Raw genomic sequence first — 18,188 nt, 5'->3', positions numbered from 1 at the left:
GATCTAAAAAAAATAAATAAAAAAAACAACAAAAAAACACCATCTATTGTTTAATTCACAATGGCTTGTTGTGCAGTCACGGAGATTTAATAGATGATCGGAATACAGACCGGTTAAAAGCGGAGGCGTCTGCAGGTAATTTGCGTAACAAAGGTGGGACTGTCCAGAAAAACTGAGAGGAGGTCAGATGGGTGAAAGATGGGATTTTGAGAAATCTTGTCTATATAAACACATACTTTTACAGTAACCTGCTAGCACACCCATAAATAAAACGGAACCTGGTGGGAGTTTTTATTATTACTTAAAAAAAAGAAGCTTGGGTTAGTTGTTACCTATCCTCAGGGTTTCTCATTCCTTTTTTTTATTATTTAAATGCATAAAATATGTTGCTAATATTTTCTCATTATACAACTAAGGCAAAATAACAATAATTTAAAAAACGTAACAATTATAACAGAAATAAATGATCCAAGGTGAACTCGGACGATGATCAGCTTTCACATTGGGGAGAAAAAAAAGACATAAGCTGCTAATCTCGAACACACACAAAAAGAAAGATTTCCCACTGCAAAAGAAAGAAATTAATACCTGGAAATGCTATTTTAAAAAATAAAATAAAATTTAATAAAGCAGCGCTAATAATTATTTCATGATTTAAATTTAAATAGAGACATTTTCAGAACATTTTATTTGACATCAAAAAAGTAAATGTAGTCTTTATGACGTGTCATAAGGTTTTAAAAAAGTGTTTTGTTGTTTTGGTGAACGTTCGTATAAATATGCTCCATTTATGCAAAAAAAATAAATATATATATATATATAAAGTAGGCTCAAAATGAAACACAAAAATTGAGGTTACAGTGACATTCTAAACTAGGACAAAATTAAACAAACGAAGGCGGCTCCCCGGAGCCATGTGGAAAAAAACAACCGATGACTAGACGTCTCTGTGTCCTGCTGAACATTTGTTAAATCGCGGGTCTCGCTGATATGTGATATGTTACCAACGCGATGCAGACGACAACCTCGGTGCTGCAGCCAGTGATCACATTATCATTCCGGCTCCCGTCTAAGTGGGTCAAACAGATGAAGTAGACGCTGCAGCGGGACGTCCTAAATGAGTGAATGAACAGCGTGGCGGAGAAGATTTTCCCAGATTTGGAAAATTCTTTTGTTTCCCGGTGACAGAGCACTTTCTCAAGAAAAGAAAAAAAAAAAAAAACTTCAGTGGGGTGAACTTTGTGTCACCGCTGCAGATTACAGTCGTCCGTTTGAGTATTGACTTGATCACTGATGATCAACGAGACGACAGAGAGGAGATCCGTTCCTTACCAGCAGGCTGTGTAGAGGGACAGATTAAGTTGGAAACACTGATTGAATTTTTCCAATCAAGAAAAACAACTCGGTGACATTTAGGCCACAAGGGTCGGATGCATGTTTGGCCTTTTGCTTGACGTCTTCTGCTTGCTGAAGTTAGCACTGTGTGGGAATACAATCAGCAGCCATCCTACGACTTCCTGTATCGTTTAAATGGTGTTTAAAACAGAATATCACTGACAATATGAATGCAGAGACTCCGAACGTAAGAGCCAGAGCTACTGGTTTAGATTGAAGCATATTTAATGTTTACTGGTCCAGTCAAAGCCCACACCTAAATCCAACCGAGCATCTTCTGTGCAAAGATTTGGCACCTGATGTGCTTCTAATCCACCTGGGCTAACCTGAAAGTTAGAAATAGCAAAAAAAAAAAAAAAAATTGTCTGTAAAACTCTGACAAATCTGGTTTTGATAACACCACTACCCAAAATGTTATGTTTTGGCAAAACCCTTTGATCTGAACAAAAATTCAGTTACACAGTGTTCCTACATCAGGGATGTTAAATTAATATTCATTTTGGGCCACATCAGGATAATAAACACCCTCTAAAGGGCAGTTGTGGCAGAATGTAAAACTATCCATTAAACAGTTGGATTACTACAGCTTTCTCTGGATTTTTAAACCCAAATATTACACATCTTGTCACATTGACATATAGTTTGGCACTATACAAATAAAAACTAATTTGATTAGACTAATAAATTAATATTTATGTGCATATAGAGTTCTACTTATGTGGCCATATTCTAGCTGAGGCGGGCTGGAGTTTGTTTTGCCCGTGGGTCTTGAATTTGACATGTGCTCTACATGAATCTGTTTCTGGAGGAGATCCTATTTAAAAACATTATTTAGGCAAACTTGTTGCAGGAATGGCGATAAGAGCTATTGTGATCAGCTCTTATCACAATAGATATCACAATAGATAAGAGGTCATTATCCTCCGGTGCTGACCGCCTCCCCGCCCTCCACCTTCTCCAGGAGTGTACAAAAGTGCAAAGTGTCAAGTGCTCGAAGGCACAGCCAAGAGAAAACGGGCCAAAACTCACCAACCGGTCTCCGAAATTTAGTTGGCTGGCCACAATATAGGACTCAAACAATGTCGGATAAAATGTCTTCCTGTGTTCCGCTGCTTCCATCCTACTGAGAATCAGCGGATGCCTTTCAAATTTGAGATTCACGCTCAGAAGAAAGTGCGTCTCCTTTGTGCAACATTTTGGACGCAGCAGCTGCTGTTTCAGGTTAAGGTGATGACGAGCGGTTCAAGTGAAATATCAATCGAAACTGCATTCAAAGGCCGAGACAGAACTGATATTTTTAACAGTGTGAGATTAAACCTGTCATGATACATTTTGCTGGATGATCAATTCAGTGGCGCAAAAAAGTGGCCATGCAGTGAATGCAACGCATAGGGGCGCTGCACTAGAGGGCGCGCAAAAACGATGTGGGGAATGTTTTTTCTAGTCAGCATTTTATGTACTTAACAGCTGTTTGTGTATGAAATGATCAATAACAGAGGAACAGCACTGATCAGGCACAACAGGTTTATTCCGTATTGCTATAAATGTCTGATAGACACACCTATCACACACATCTCAACAATACGTGTAATAATAATGACCAAAACAAAACACGGGGGATAGTAAGGTCAGCTAAATTGTAGTTGCGGGACCTAAATAGGACCCCCCCCAAAACCCCCACGAACTGACGATGTAGTCACGGTTGCTTAGAGACGGACACTACGCAACCTCGTCTTTTCAAAATGTCCACCCGACACCACACCGTCCTTAGAAGTAAAACCTCTGGCAAAAATACAGACGTGAGGAGGAAGACGCCCATTCCAGGCTGACCAATCACAGTGACATTTAATAGGGGCATTAAAAAATATGTGTCGGCGATATTCAGTGGGTTGTTTGATATCAGACAGAATGGGTCAGGAGAGGAACCGCAGACCCGTCAGAACCTAAAGAACCAGACATGAGTCTCTTCATCCCTCAGTCATTTCCTGAGACCGCAAAATAATATAAATGGCAATTTAAAGAACAAATCATACAAATAGATTAATAAATAAATTAATAAATGCGAAGAGAAACCGTTTGTTTTTTCAACAATAAAAAAACGTTTGTCAGGATTGTGTGGGAAAAACGTTGATATCTTTTATAAATACAGTGTTTTGTGGTCAATATTATTTCACCATTTTATTAATGTGGGTTGGGAGTTTGGATCAGGCTTCCTATCAAGCTATAAGAATGATAGACAACATGCGAACAAAATGCCTCAGACCTGCAGCCCAGGCGGTTCTAGACAGAAGTGGCTCTTTGGCTCACGTATGTAGTGGATACATAACTATTGCAATAAACGATAATATTGTTGTTTTATTGTTATTTATTACCTTCTCAAGTAATATATCGATAATGGCATAATAGCACAAGTTTGCCCAATAAACGACCAATAAACTTTAATTTGGTAAAGTTCATTTTACAGTTGAAGCTGAAGAATAAAACATGACAACCAAAAACAATAACTAAAATGGAGATGAAAACCACACACAACCGAAACCGTAAGTGAAATGGATAATGGTGTTTCTGCAAACAAAATTGCCCTTCACAAAAATCACTGAGAAGGTTCACAATGGAAGTTATTGAGCTCCTCTTAATTATCATTCAATTAATTTATTATTGCGACAGGCTTATCTGAGATCCAAAAATCACTCTGTAGATGACAGAAATGTTTTGTTTGAGAATATAATGTATCCCAAAGGAATCAGGCTCAGTTAACACATTTACATTTATTTTAATTTAAAGCTGAGTAAAGTTCACACATTCTTTGAAAATGGTTAGAAGAGTTTATTTAAAAAAAAAAACATTAAAACAGTAGAAAACACAAAGTATAAGCAGATGTCTTAACCTAAAACCAAACATCTTTCATTTTCTAGCATCAAGTATAAAGACATTTTGCATGTTCACAATATCTCTACAAGGGTGTGTTGAGAACACAAAAAGCAGAAGGATACAAAGGAACGTCACAATAACAATACCACTTTAAAACGGTGAGTTTGAATCAGCCTTTTGTGTGTAGATAAACTGAGTTAGTGAGAGATTTAGAGAAGCGGAGAACCCTGGGGAGACGCCTTGCTTTTCTCATTTCTGGTGTTGTGGCCTAAAAAAGATAAAACAGAAAGGATGGCATCATATTTTGCAGGTGAAGAAGGTTCACAATGAATTGGAGAACAGCAATGCTTTAACTAGACTGTCTGACTGCAGCATTTTCTTAAAGCTAGGGTGAAAAGGGAATTTTATGCTACCAACAAATTCAGAAAGTTTCTTCCTTTTATTTAGACTTTATAAGACTCGAGTGGTAGCTGAACAGTTTTCAGTCCTTGGTGTTCAACTCTGGTCTCATTTTGCACCATTTCAACAGAAGACCAATATGAACTGAAGGGATATCAGCCAGAAACACACCGTGACTGTTGTAATGCAAAAAAAAAGAATTGTCCCATTTCACCAGACATAACCTTAAGGTGTATATCCAAAATACAACTATGACCCTTTGTCTGCACTGATGCATGGGACCCATATGCCAAAGACTGGCTTTGTACATGTTTGGCACCAAACAACAAAAGTGTGTGTGATTTTCAAAATGCAAGCTGAAACATGGACTCGTTTGACCACAGAACACTTGTCCTCTGTCTTTCAGTCCATCTGAGATCACAGGGTTGACTCCAAAGAACTTAGTTGTGGTTTTAGGCGGAGCTGATATACGTTTTCCTCCTTATGTAATAGTTTCCTGTTTCATTACTGCTACCTGATTCACATTTGCTTCCTAATCCCAAACCCACGTGGCTTCTCTACAACGCTTTCTGAAGTTAGTCCAGTTTCACGTTTTGCTTTCTAGATGTCCAGAAACCTAAACTGTTTGCAATTTTGCACTAATGAACGGACAGATATTGGCATGAGACATTTGCCTTCATAAAAATAGTTCTCCAGTGGACACAGCTTTCCCAATCATGAAAGACTGATAACATCATTATTAAATTTAGCAATTTTCAACATAGAACTACTTGAACTTTTCTGTATTTTCCCTCCTTCTCATTTCGGGTGAGTTGTTGTAAATAGTTTCTAGATTTGTGTGACTGTTCAAAATAAAGTTATTCCATCAAAGTTTTTTTATTTATTGACTTATTTTAGGTATATACCAAAAAAAGAAGGAGAACCAAAGACTTTTAAATGGCGTTATGTGTGGTCTTAAACTTAACATCAAGGTAAAATTGCAAAGAAAAGCTTTTTTTAATATAAAACCCTTCCTGTAATGCTTGATATCTTCAATAAATTAATGACAATATTAATACATTGTATGAGCAAACACAAGAACAAAGTCAAACATGAGCACAATGCTTCATCATTCCCACCTTTCATCATTCATCCAAGCAAAGAGATGAACATGACGACGCCCATGAACTGTGTGAAGAGGATTAGTGGAGTGAAGAAGGACCACACTGGCCACAGTGCAATATTAAAGCTGCAAGAAAAACAAAACAAAACAACACATGTAATCAAACTTAACAGATCTGCCACTGAGTGGCTAAGTGAGCTTTTTACAGGCTGTCATTGCAGAGCATGCAGAGATGAATATTTGGAGGAACTAAGCTAGCGTTTCCCAACGGGTTCGTTCAGAGGACGGCAGGGGGCGCTGGTGGAAACTTTTACAAAAGGGGGGCACTGAGATTCCTTTGGGGGGGGGCGTTTGCTTGAAGGTAAACTTTACAAATTAAATGCACAACAATACCAGTTTAAACTTTGAGCAACTTGCTAAACTTGTGTAACATTAAAACATGCTGCAACTGTATCGTAGCTCTTCTTCTCTTCAGTGTTTCTGTTAGCTTCTTGGCGCAGCTCTGTTCTCCTGCTACTGGTAGCTTCACTGCATCAGTTCAGCATCACACCGGTTGATGACGTTGCTGTGATTCACTTGTCAGGTTGTGTCTGATTTTCAAATATTTTATGTTTTATTGAGGATTTTTGTACATATGTTTTGGCAGTGCTGTGATCATGTCAAAGCAGCAACTTATGTTGACAAGTGTTTTGATGTCCGTCTGAATGCTGCCCGCTTCCATGGAAGGACAACGGAATGTCGCTCTTATGAACATGCAATTACTAAAATCACAATACCCTCACTGTGTATCTCTCAGAATAATGAACCAATATAAATAAAGAAACCCTTCCACGCTCTCTGTTTATTTTATAGAATTAACATCGGTGCTGTAAGTGATACGGTATGAAACGGAAGTACAGCACTTTTGAATTTTAATCATCAGGATACCGGGATTTTTTCCGTTGTTTTAAAAGGTTTACGTCAATCTGCTTTTCTTCGGCGATATGCTTGCAGACCGCTTCGCACCTTGTGGGGTAAAAAAAAACGTGCACATTGCGCAAAACTCTGAAACAAGAGAACCAGGACTTAGAACGGAGCAACGAAGTAACTACAATCATGGCCAAATGTTTTGAGAATGATTCAAATGTTAATATTTACAAAGTCTACTGTTTCAGTTTTTATAACGGCAATTTGCATATACTCTAGAATGTTATAAAGAGTGATCAGCGTAACAGCAATTAATTGCAAAGTCAATATTTGCCTAGAAAATGAACTTTATCCCCCAAAACACATTTCAACTTCATTGCAGCCCTGCCTTAAAAGGACCAGCTAACATCGTTTCAGTGATTGCTCCATTAACACAGGTGTGGGTGGTGATGAGGACAGGGCTGGAGATCAATCTGTCATGATTAAGTAAGAATGACACCACTGGACACTTTAAAAAGAGGCTGGTGCTTGGAATCATTGTTTCTCTTCTGTGAACCATGGTTATCTCGAAAGAAACACGTGCAGTCATCATTGCACTGCACAAAAATGACCTAACAGGAAAGAGAATTGCAGCTAGAAAGATTATACCTCAGTCAACAATCTATTGCATCATCAAGAACTTCAAGGAGAGAGGTTCCATTGTTGCCAAAAAGGCTCCAGGGCACCCAAGAAAGACCAGCAAGCGCCAGGACCGTCTCTTAAAAGTGTTTCAGCTGCGGGATCGGGCTACCAGCAGTGCAGAGCTTGCTCAAGAATGGCAGCAGTGCATCTGCACGCACTGTGAGGCGGAGACTCTTGGAGCAAGGCCTGGTCTCAAGGAGGGCAGCAAAGAAGCCACTTCTCTCCAGGAAAAACATCAGGGACAGACTGATATTCTGCAAAAGGTACAGGGAGTGGACTGCTGAGGACTGGGGTAAAGTCATTTTCTCTGATGAATCCCCTTTCCGATTGTTTGGGACATCTGGAAAACAGCTTGTTCGGAGAAGACGAGGTGAGCGCTACCACCAGTCTTGTCTCATGCCAACTGTAAAGCATCCTGAAACCATTCATGTGTGGGCTTGCTTCTCAGCCAAGGGAGTCGGCTCTCTCACAGTCTTTCCTAAAAACACAGCCATGAATAAAGAATGGTACCAGAATGTCCTCCGAGAGCAACTTCTCCCAACCGTCCAAGAGCAGTTTGGTGATGAACAATGCCTTTTCCAGCATGATGGAGCACCTTGCCATAAAGCAAAGGTGATATCTAACTGGCTCAGGGAACAAAACATAGAGATTTTGGGTCCATGGCCTGGAAACTCCCCAGGTCTTAATCCCATTGAAAACTTGTGGTCAATCATCAAGAGACGGGTGGACAAACGAAAACCTAGGAATTCTGACAAAATGCAAGCATTGATTGTGCAAGAATGGACTGTTATCAGTCAGGATTTGGTCCAGAAATTGATTGAGAGCATGCCAGGGAGAATTGCAGAGGTCCTGAAGAAGAGTGGTCAACACTGCAAATATTGACTTGCTGCATTAACTCATTTTCACTGTCATTAAAAGCTTTTGTTACTCATAATATGATTGCAATTGTATTCCTGTATGTGATGACAACATCTGACATACACACATGAAAACCAGAGGGCAGCAGATCATGTGAAAATATAATATTTGTGTCATTCTCAATACTTTTGGCCATGACTGTAGATGTGAATCAGAATCAGAGAATCCGGCAGTGAATAGTGAAAAATCAATATGAGTGTCAAATCAGGTGAAACAGAAAGATTACTGGTGGTGAGCGTCAATACAAACGAGAAAATAAAACTAGCAACAGGAAATAAACTAAAGAGGATATAACAATAAACCAAGAAAAGATAATACTAATCATAGGAAAATAAATGGAAATGAATGAAGAACAAAATGCAAGAATAAACTAAGAAACTAAAGTAAATACAGAGGAATAAACTTGTATGGCAAGACCTTTTGAGCAATAGTTAATACAGAGGACTGTATGGCAAGAACAAACAGATACTGTTTTCAGATAAAAGGTAAAATAATATTGTTGAAGTGCTATGGGCAAGGTAAATGCCACGTGGGTGAAATTTCATAGCTGATACTATGAATGGAAGGCAGCTGCACTGAAGAGAAGAAGAGATATGATTGATATAGTTGCAGTTCTATTCATGTTTTAATGTTGCAGACCTCTGTCGTTTTGGAAATAGATCAAAGTTTAAACTGGCATTGCTGTACATCTTTTACCTGGTCATTTTGTGCAATAATTAACAACTAACATCAGAAAATTGCACAGAACAGGAATATTTTTTTGCCACTCTGATTGGCTGCTGTTAGGTCTACCGATTTTAAGTTGAATGTCCATCCATTGCATTTTTTGTTGACGCCTGTAGAAATAATTTCTATTCATATGGCTTTTTTGTTCTCTGGGAATTTATTTTTTAAGTATCCTACATCTTCTTTGATGGGGGGCGGTGAAGGACCTGGATAATGGATCCCCTTATCCATTACCCAGAATTGGTAATGGATAGGGGCCAAAAAAAGGTTGAGAAACACTGAACTAAACACTATTATATTATGCAATGTAACTGGGAAACGTAGCCAGTAAGTTACTAAAATTAAATAGCAAAATAAAATTGAATGAATTATCTGTAATTTATTTAACTATGTGATGAATAACTGCAGCTCTGGAAAATCTAAAATCTAACCAAAAAGTTAAATTACCGGTTCACCTCAATATGTTACAATACACAAAGGTTTATGTAGTTCAGTTTTGCAATTAAAAAGTTTCTCCCATACAGTATTATTGCATACACAGTGATTTATTTCAAGAATTATTTCTCACCCTTTAAATAAGGATGGCCTGAAAGTTCAGTTTATTTTAAAATAAGAATATTGCTTTAAGCCAAAAACAAAACTAAACAAGCAAAAAAAAAAAAAGTTAAGAACTACTGGTAAGTATTTTTGCACACTGTATAATATATGCGCTGAATACTGCTGAATCAAATCATCAGTGTTGTGTGGCATGGAGCTCATGGCTCCGCTAAGGCGTTAAGGAAACCCAATTTACTGTAAATGTACGCTTCAGCTTGTCTGTATTGTTGGCTCTACTGTTTCTCTTCCTCTTGGCAATGCTGCATAGCTTTTCTATGAAGTTTAAGTCAGGCCAGTTTCCTTGTCAAATAAGCACAGTGATACCACGGTCAAGTAACTATTGGTACGTTTGGCAGTGTGGGGACATTCCAAGTCCTGCCAGGAAAGAACATCCGCAGCATCATCAGCTGGTGGTGTGTCAAGTTTTGCCCAACTCTGCCTGTTTTTGCTCTTTTTTTCCACACTAAATACCTAAATGTATCCTGTAGTTTTTGGCCGTTCTACGTTCTATATCCTTTACTTTTCATCCTGAAACACAAACACTAGAATATATTTACAGGTTAAAATTTTTAAAAAGGCTTGAATCAAAGGCTGACAGCAAAAGTCAGCACCTCTTTAAAATCAAATACTCCCACAAAAGTCGGCTGATATTATTGATTTATTTGAATGTAAACTTTGTAAAACACTGATGTTCATGGATGACTGAGTTAAATCTGGTATTTGCAAAAAAAAAAAAAACTCCCACCTACACAGACACTATCACTTAAAACATTAACACATCAGGGACTACACCAGCCACTTTATTCATCTACCACAGTGTGCTATGTTACTTCTTGTTATTTTGCATCTTATTTTATTGCTTGTTTGTTGTTATGATGCTGGCTTTCAGATGCTGTTTCAGCATGCTGCACCGTGGGTTCGTGAGGATGGAAATGTCAAGTTGGATCTATGTTAACAATAAAGCTGACTTTGACTTTTGACTCTGAAAATCTTAAAACTGCAAAGGAGTAAAACCTGCAACGTGACAGAAAGAAAACGAAGGGGATATTCACCCATTTAGTAACATTTTTTTTATCATCCTCCACTCTTGGTTCCGAGTTTGCCTAGAAAGTACTACCTCCCTATCAACGTCACTTTGTACATTTCTATCCTGGCAATCTGATTTAGTCCTGGATTATGCTGTGGAAGTGATTGTGGGAGAAAAATGGTACCAAAAAAACTTGTTATTGGAAAAGGTTTGTTGATTTGTTAGATTTACCTTTATAAACATAAAGTCTTTACAAAGAAAATAGCAAGTTAACAGAATATACTGGCCTCTTAGTCAAGTTAAACTAGTGTTGAACAACTATATAACCCTTGTTTTTTTAATGCAAACCTATTACTGTCTTGAAAGCAAAACGCTACTAACAAGACTTTAAGCATTTTAGTACTTGGGCCTCAAATATTCTTTTGAATTTTTTTTTTTTTTTTAAATATTGTGGTATGTCTTATCGATCTTATCTTTTGTGGTACAATTTTTATATTTCCTACTATTAAAAAAATAATAATAAGGTCATTTAAAGGGGAAATATAGCTACTTTGGGTGGGGAATTTTTTCTATATTGCAGAAGCAAAAATCTGTCCTTGAATTTCAGATGATTTGGAACAAAATGCAGCATTATCTAACATACACATATGCTGGCATTTTTCTCTCCCTTTCTGTGTGTGTTTTACCTGCATGATGCAGCAATAAAGGCTGCGGTGGTAATGGGAGGAATGGCTGGGTACTCCTGGTCATAGTGCTGAATGCCTTTGAACCACTCAAGGTACACAATGCAAAACATAGCCAGAGACAAGCAGATCCCAAGGAGTATCAGACCGACGTTAAACCACCAGCTGAAAGAACAAGGAAAGGTGCATTTATTCCATCGGCTGTACAGGTTCAATAGAAACAGAACAGGGTATCACATCATGTGCTCCATGTCGTATCATATGTCAGTGGCTTCTTTTGTATTGAATCCACTGTTCCAGAAGTTTGTGAATGAAAAAAACTAATGTTTGACAATGACTAAGCACTATTTGATCAGAGTTCCTTTCTTAAAATGTGAATGTCTGAACTTGACAAATATATATTATATAAAGAATACAAATAAACAATCCCTCATCCTTTTAAGCTACCTGTCACAGCAGAAAATAAAGATACAATGTGGTAATTTTATCCTGCGCTTTAGTGTACACACCCATAAAATACACTTTTGAAGAAACTTTCCATTCAGTCTTCCTTGGTAGAAGACTATTAGTACGTCACATCGATCTATCTATTCTTCGCAAACGTTTTCAGAGCATATAAGATCCGATTAGTCCACTGCCTGCTACAGGTGACCTCTTAAACCTTCTGTAAGATTTATCGCAAGAAAAAGAAAACAACAATAAAGATAAGGAAACATGCCACGACGCTACATGGTATTAAAAGCCTGTCTAAAGAGATGAGTCTTGAGCTTTGGGGTCAGAGGTGGAGCGAAGGTGTAGAGGGAGATTGTTGCAGAGTCGAGGTGCTGCCACTGAAAAGGCCCAGTCACCCCAATGCTTTAGCCTAGTTTTTGGGACATCTAATAAAAGTTGGTTTGATGACCTCAGGGATCCCCCTGAGGTCCCTGAGGAAGACTTTAGTCTTCCCACGGGAAGAGTAAAAGGTTCAGAGAAGTAAGGTTGGGCAAGGCAGTTATGAGCTTTAAAAACAAGCAGTAACATTTTAAAATCAAATTCTAAAAGGAGCAGGAAGCCAAAGAGGATAAAACAGGTGATATGCTCACATGTAGAGGTGTTGATTAAAAGTTCAGAGCACGATAGGACTTCAACTTGGTGTTCTTTTGCAAATACACAGAATTTCATTTGTACCAAACATACATTGTACTACCAGATGTATTCCCTTGTCTGCCTTCACACACATATGAACCATTTTCAAACCATCGGATTTAGCATCACCCTTTTCATCTTTAAGAGGTTTTAAATTTTTACATTTTTTTAAAGAGATGGGACAACTTTAACCTAATGATTTGGAGTGGTGAGCAAATATGTTTGGTGTGCTTTTGTCAACTGTGGCCCAAAAGTTCAACTTTGGTTTTATCAGACTAGAACACATTCTGTCACCAGGTTTTGTGAAATTTCAGCCAAGCCTGGGTGTTTTTTTCTTTGTTTAGGTTTTTTTTTTTCCCTGCCGTTTTGCAACCAGATCCCTTTCCTCGGATCCTCCAGTGTTGCAGACACCTTTTCTGGCAGTCTGCTTGACAAGCTCATGTCTCATCTTTGTATAAGTTCGGGAAGAACATTCAGTTTCTGTAATGTCACTGTCCCATTTTGTATCTGAACTTTTAATGACTGTCTTCTTTGTACCATTGTTATACGCACAATGCTTTTCTTGACAGACTGACACGTGAGTTGACGCCTTTATAAAACGAGATCCTTTGGAACTTTTCTGAAAACTATGGCTTTAGCTAAAAAAAAATTTAATGAGTATTTACATAAAAAAACCAACCATGGTTCACTTAACCTTATTTTAAATGAATCGGATAACTGTAACTCATGACAAGATGAACTTGAAAACATCAAATGTCTAAACGAATTAAGTAGATCATGAAAGATTTCCACGCCAATCCAACCAAGTTGTTGCAGCTTTCAATTCTTGTACATTTTTCCTCAAGTATGGTAGTTGTTTTTTTTTTTTGTCGAATTGCACAAGGTCAAAATGAAAGCAGTTTTCTAAAATTATTTATCTCGCCTTATTTTTTGTCCTACTGAGTTTGACAGAGGTGTATAATGTTTGAGATTAACTGTGGTTTACCAAATTGTAAACCTACCTTCAGAGAAAACTTTTTGAAAGGCTAAAGATAAGACAAATTGTCTTGTGATTTTAAATTTGCTGTGATTTGGCAATCCAGTTCTCAAACCTCACCCTCCTTTAATACGTTTTTTTTTTTTTTTAGCAATTTTGTTCTGTGTTTAATCTCAGCTTCACCAGATTTAATGGCTAATTCGGGATTACCTTCCTAATAATGACTCGTATATTATAATCAGTACCCCACAGTGCAAGAGATGATCTAAGTCGGACTTTGGCAAAAATGAGACATGAATATATTTTGAGGAAATGTAAAGCTGAAGGGTCAAGAGCTACATACAGGACACAAAGCATAATGTCTCTTCTAATAGAAAAAAAACCTGGTAGGCAGTACATGAACATATGCTGAATGAGTTAATTACCTTGTGTAACTGATCCTCTTTGATCATGATGTGTAAATGTTTACTTCTCTGTGTAATCTATATTGTAAAACCATTGTATTCCATGTTATTAAACATAGTGAATAAAGGACCCTAATATTACAAGTCTTTGACTTGATCATGTCCTTTTTATTTAGTATTACAATTGCAGAGTAATTATAAGAACACTGATTGCTTTTATTTATGCTTTAGGATGTAAAATAGTATATCTGGAAAGGGGCTTGCTTTTTTGTCACTTATCTACACCACTTTAAAGCTATACTGTCTCTATAGTTGCGATAACATAATGTCTTCATGCTTCTGCTCTGATTTGGGTAAAAATATCTTAAAACTCACAATGCTAAAGGGAGAAATTTTATGCCTACTAAATCTGGTTTTGACTTATGCTAAAGTATTTTTGGGAATCGGTTTTACCTTTTGACATCATCGTTCTCCACAATGACGTGCAGGAAATCTGCATAGTAAGTCACAGCTACCGATGCCACGATCCAGAAAACGGAGTGCTTGTTGATGCGAGGGAGGGGCTTCAGATCTTTTTCCTCCTGACCTGAAAGGTGACATGTGTCAAAAGTTGGAAAAGTGTAGCAACTTAATACATCCGAGAGTAATTTTGTTCCAAGAAGACTTCAGTCTTCTTGGAACAAGAAGAAGAACGTTTTAAAAACAAGAACTTAATGTGGATTTACCTTTGTGGATCTAATGCACCTTGGGTCAAAAGTATTCCTACAAATACATACCGTACTTACAAACAACACTAATATTTGCCCAAATGTCTTTTTAAGAAGTGGCTGGTTTTTGTAATCATCAAGCATCTGTTATAATTCTGTAATTCCTGGCAGAATTGGTAAAACTCACTTAAACTGATTGTTTCCAGGCACAGACCACTATTGTAAGCATGATCCCCAAATCCTGAAAAGTTTTAAGATTACATTTGACCCTCTTTATTCACTCCAAAATTTGTTAAAACGATTGTTCTGTGGGCAAATCTAATTCCGTGTCCAAGTTTCAGCCATCTGACCCAAACTCTCACCCTCAGAAACAGAACGATTGCTTGGAGAAGTCGGGCTGAGGCGTTTCGACCTAAAAACACTGCACACACTGTCATGCATGGTGGCGGTAGTATCATGGAGTGAGGTTTGATCACTGGCAGCAGGACTGGTGAATTGCACATTATGGGTGGAATAATGAGGACAGACAACTTTCTCCAAATCATACATCTTTGATCAGATGTCGATGAGTTTGGTCGAAGTTTGGTTTTGATGATCAAGACAAGGATTCCAAACACACATCAAAACTGCTTTGGGGAAGGATAAACATGGACCATAAGGCTAACATGAATTTTCCGGAGTGGTCTCTAACTCTACCCTATTGAAAACCTATAGATTAGACAGTTAAAGCCAGGTTTGTACCAGTGCACACACCACTTTAACTGATCGTTGGTAGTTTTCCCCAGAGCGTCGGTCAAATATAAAACCAGAATTCTGCCAGAAACGTTCTGATGGCTACAGAGAACTCTCTAGGTTCTCTGTGACTTGTTATGGATCATTTAAACAAATATTAGACATGGTGTATGTCAATTTTTGAGGATGTAACCTCAATTACATAAAATCTACTTTCAATTATTGTTGTATAATTATGCCACCACAAATAAAAGCCACTATACGTTTAATGTTTATAATAATAAACAGTAAACGCTCAGAATATGACATTCAAATTGATGAGTGGATGTAAACCTCCAACCAGAGCTGTATACTTGAACTTCAAAACTTTCAAAAAGAATATATATGTTATTTTTTTTACTTTTCTTTTTCTTTACTGTTGTGTAACCAGGTTATTGTGTGTTGCAGATTTCTGCCCAGGTCCCTCTTGAAAAGGAGATCTAGGTCTCAATGGGGTTTTACCTAGTTAAATAAAGGAAGTAAAAAATTTTAAAAAAGTATCAGTATCAATGAAAACTCAAAAGGAAATACTGGAAAACTACGAGAAACAGTGTCTTATCTTATAGTATGGCTTTTACAAGCAAATGTGAGCTTTATCTTGCCTTAACAGAATGTGCAAATCTCCTTCTGTCAGATTTAAGCAGCTTTTGAGGTGAAACCGATAGGTTTCTTGAAGATAATCTTGCCTTTCGGAAAGCTATTAATCTCTATAATTTACTGGCTGATTAAACGTCTCTGAGCCTGTTTTTGGCTGCTGAAATGGTTAGGCATGCTGGACTCCTCTGTGCAGAGTTCCCAATGAACTCACTGGCCTAAAAAAACATAAGCTGCACCAAGATTTAAAGTTTAGAAAAAATATGTATAGCCATTGAAAAACATCTTGTCAATCACCCACAGGAATATATGAGAGCAGTTTCTAGATCACATATCAGAGTCGACAAAGTTTCTGATTAGAATTAAAACAATTATGAATTGCTGGATTTGTGCCAGTGATAGCTTCAAAGCTAGAAAATTGCCCACTTTCCTAAAAAAAATAAAAATAATAATAATAATAATAAAACACAGGAAAAGAAAGAAGTAATATTCAGTAGTGACATCCATTCTGCAATCTAGTGGAGGACCAAGATTTAATTGATAGCATGTTTTTAATGTAAAATTTGGTAAAAGACTGTGAAAGATGGTCTAACTCTGAAATTTGAGATAAGGATTGTGGTAGTCAGATGAATTGAGAATGGTCATTTTATGTGATAAGCATTTTTCTACCTCATACATGTTTTCACATCGTGTAAACAAACCTGAATATATTTATTTTACTGGAGTTTTGCTTCAGACCAACATAGACTTACTGCATAATTAAAAGGGAAGCACTGATTGATTTTACAAATAAAACTAGTCTGTATTAGTACAAGATCTGATTTACTTTGATACCCTTAAACGAATTGTTCTGAAAGCCTATATAAGACATGCTTAAGGATGATTAGGTTACTGAACTATTTTCCCGAGATGATCGTCCACCTAATAGGACAACTATTAAAAGGAAAGCACTGTTCAAAGAAAGCCGCAAGAAGTTTCATTTTCAGGTCAAACAAAATCATTTGCTTCAATGGTCCGACTACAGTCCAGACCAATTCCATAGGTAAATGTAAAGAAAGGTTTGAAGATTGACACAGAGGCTCACTATCCAACCAACTGAACTTGAGCTACTTGTAACAACAAAGAGCAAAAATAAAAAACTATTTAGCAAATAATAGTTTTAAAAAGTACTGAGTGGGCCATATCATTTTCCTTCTACTTCACACTAAAACACACATTTGTATTGGTCTGTCAAGTTAAATCCTAATAAAACATATAGAAATTTGTGGTTGTCAGGAGTGACACAATCGGAGCATGAAAACCTTTGCAAGGAATTGTGGGCAGGATTGCACTGCTTGCAAAATCGGAATAATCCCAAAATGTTTAGAGATGCTTACTATAGCATTACAAATGCAGCCAGCCACCTTGAGACGTATTTAACCTTCCTGAATCTCTCCCTATTGTTAGGCCAAATAGGGAGTTATCTATTCATTCATCACTTTGAATGAATAGATTCAAAGTTATCTATTCATCACTTTATGATGAATAGATAACTATTCATCATAAATTCAAAGTGATCTATTCATCGCTTTATGATTCATTCATCATTTTATGATGAATAGATCACTGGGCTATGCAAGAGGTGTCTAATTATTGTGCCTTTTGTGTCATGTACATGGTTTATTGCAGTGAGGGGAAACGGTGCATAAAAACAAAAACTGTCATAAACCCACAAACTAAATTACTTCCATGTCAGCAGTACACATCGACAGAGGCAGAAAGTTAAAATGACTAACATTAGACTTTAATATAGATGTACATGTCTGTATTAATGCACCCCTTAACGTTTTTTTCTTCTCTCATGTTAGCAGCGTGTCATATTACTGTGTCTAAAACTACTTCTCTAATGACAAAACATTTGACGGGAACAGACGGAGGAGTGAACGTGAACCGGTTACCGTCTTCCAATTCCAACGTTCCAACACACTGAACTACTTCAAGAAGCTAACGTAGTTAGCCGGCGTAGCATTTTTAAGCTTACTCTTTTCACCATCGACGGCCGACGTCGTCGCCTGCATGAGCAGCTCCGCATCTCTCTTGAATCTGTTCCGCAGCGTCGCCAGCTCGCTGTCATTGAACATTTTTTTTTTTTTATTGTTGTTCTTCTTCAACTCACTTTAGCTCTGAAAGCCAACTGAATTGAAGACACTTCCTGTTGGGACGCAGCGTCGCTTGCCAATGACGTAAGAACGAGGACAGTTGTAGTTTTTTTTTTTTTTAAATTGTAAATAAGTAATGACCATAAAAAGACATGACCAAATTATTGT

General features: G+C 37.4%; 1 protein-coding gene across 1 annotated transcript; it reads right to left on the bottom strand.

Annotated features, from left to right (window-relative positions):
• Positions 1-3,529: 3,529 nt before the first annotated feature.
• tmem128 (transmembrane protein 128) lies at positions 3,530-18,092 on the bottom strand. The gene is made up of 5 exons (XM_023353567.1): positions 17,903-18,092; positions 14,264-14,396; positions 11,309-11,470; positions 5,784-5,893; positions 3,530-4,534 (listed from the first exon to the last, which is right to left on the bottom strand). Exons 1-4 carry the CDS (start codon positions 18,000-18,002, stop codon positions 5,794-5,796), a joined length of 495 nt encoding a protein of 164 aa, XP_023209335.1. The 5' UTR covers positions 18,003-18,092; the 3' UTR covers positions 3,530-4,534; positions 5,784-5,793.
• Between the last annotated feature and the right edge of the window lie 96 nt (positions 18,093-18,188).

The sequence above is a fragment of the Xiphophorus maculatus genome, chromosome 20 (assembly GCF_002775205.1).
Source record: "Xiphophorus maculatus strain JP 163 A chromosome 20, X_maculatus-5.0-male, whole genome shotgun sequence".
In the NCBI taxonomy this organism is placed as follows: Eukaryota; Metazoa; Chordata; class Actinopteri; order Cyprinodontiformes; family Poeciliidae; genus Xiphophorus; species Xiphophorus maculatus.
Note: the sequence above shows the minus strand (reverse complement) of the source record. Positions and strands in the feature narration are given on the sequence as shown.

What these genes read in the sequence shown, in the direction of transcription:
- tmem128 (XM_023353567.1), bottom strand. Translation starts at nt 18,002, where the DNA reads ATGTTCAATGACAGCGAGCTGGCGACGCTGCGGAACAGATTCAAGAGA. An exon ending in GAGAACGATGATGTCAAAAG is followed by an intron (nt 11,471 to 14,263) that starts GTAAAACCGATT and finishes TTGTTCTTTCAG; the next exon opens with CTGGTGGTTTAACGTCGGTC. An exon ending in TTTATTGCTGCATCATGCAG is followed by an intron (nt 5,894 to 11,308) that starts GTAAAACACACA and finishes TTTTTCTTGCAG; the next exon opens with CTTTAATATTGCACTGTGGC.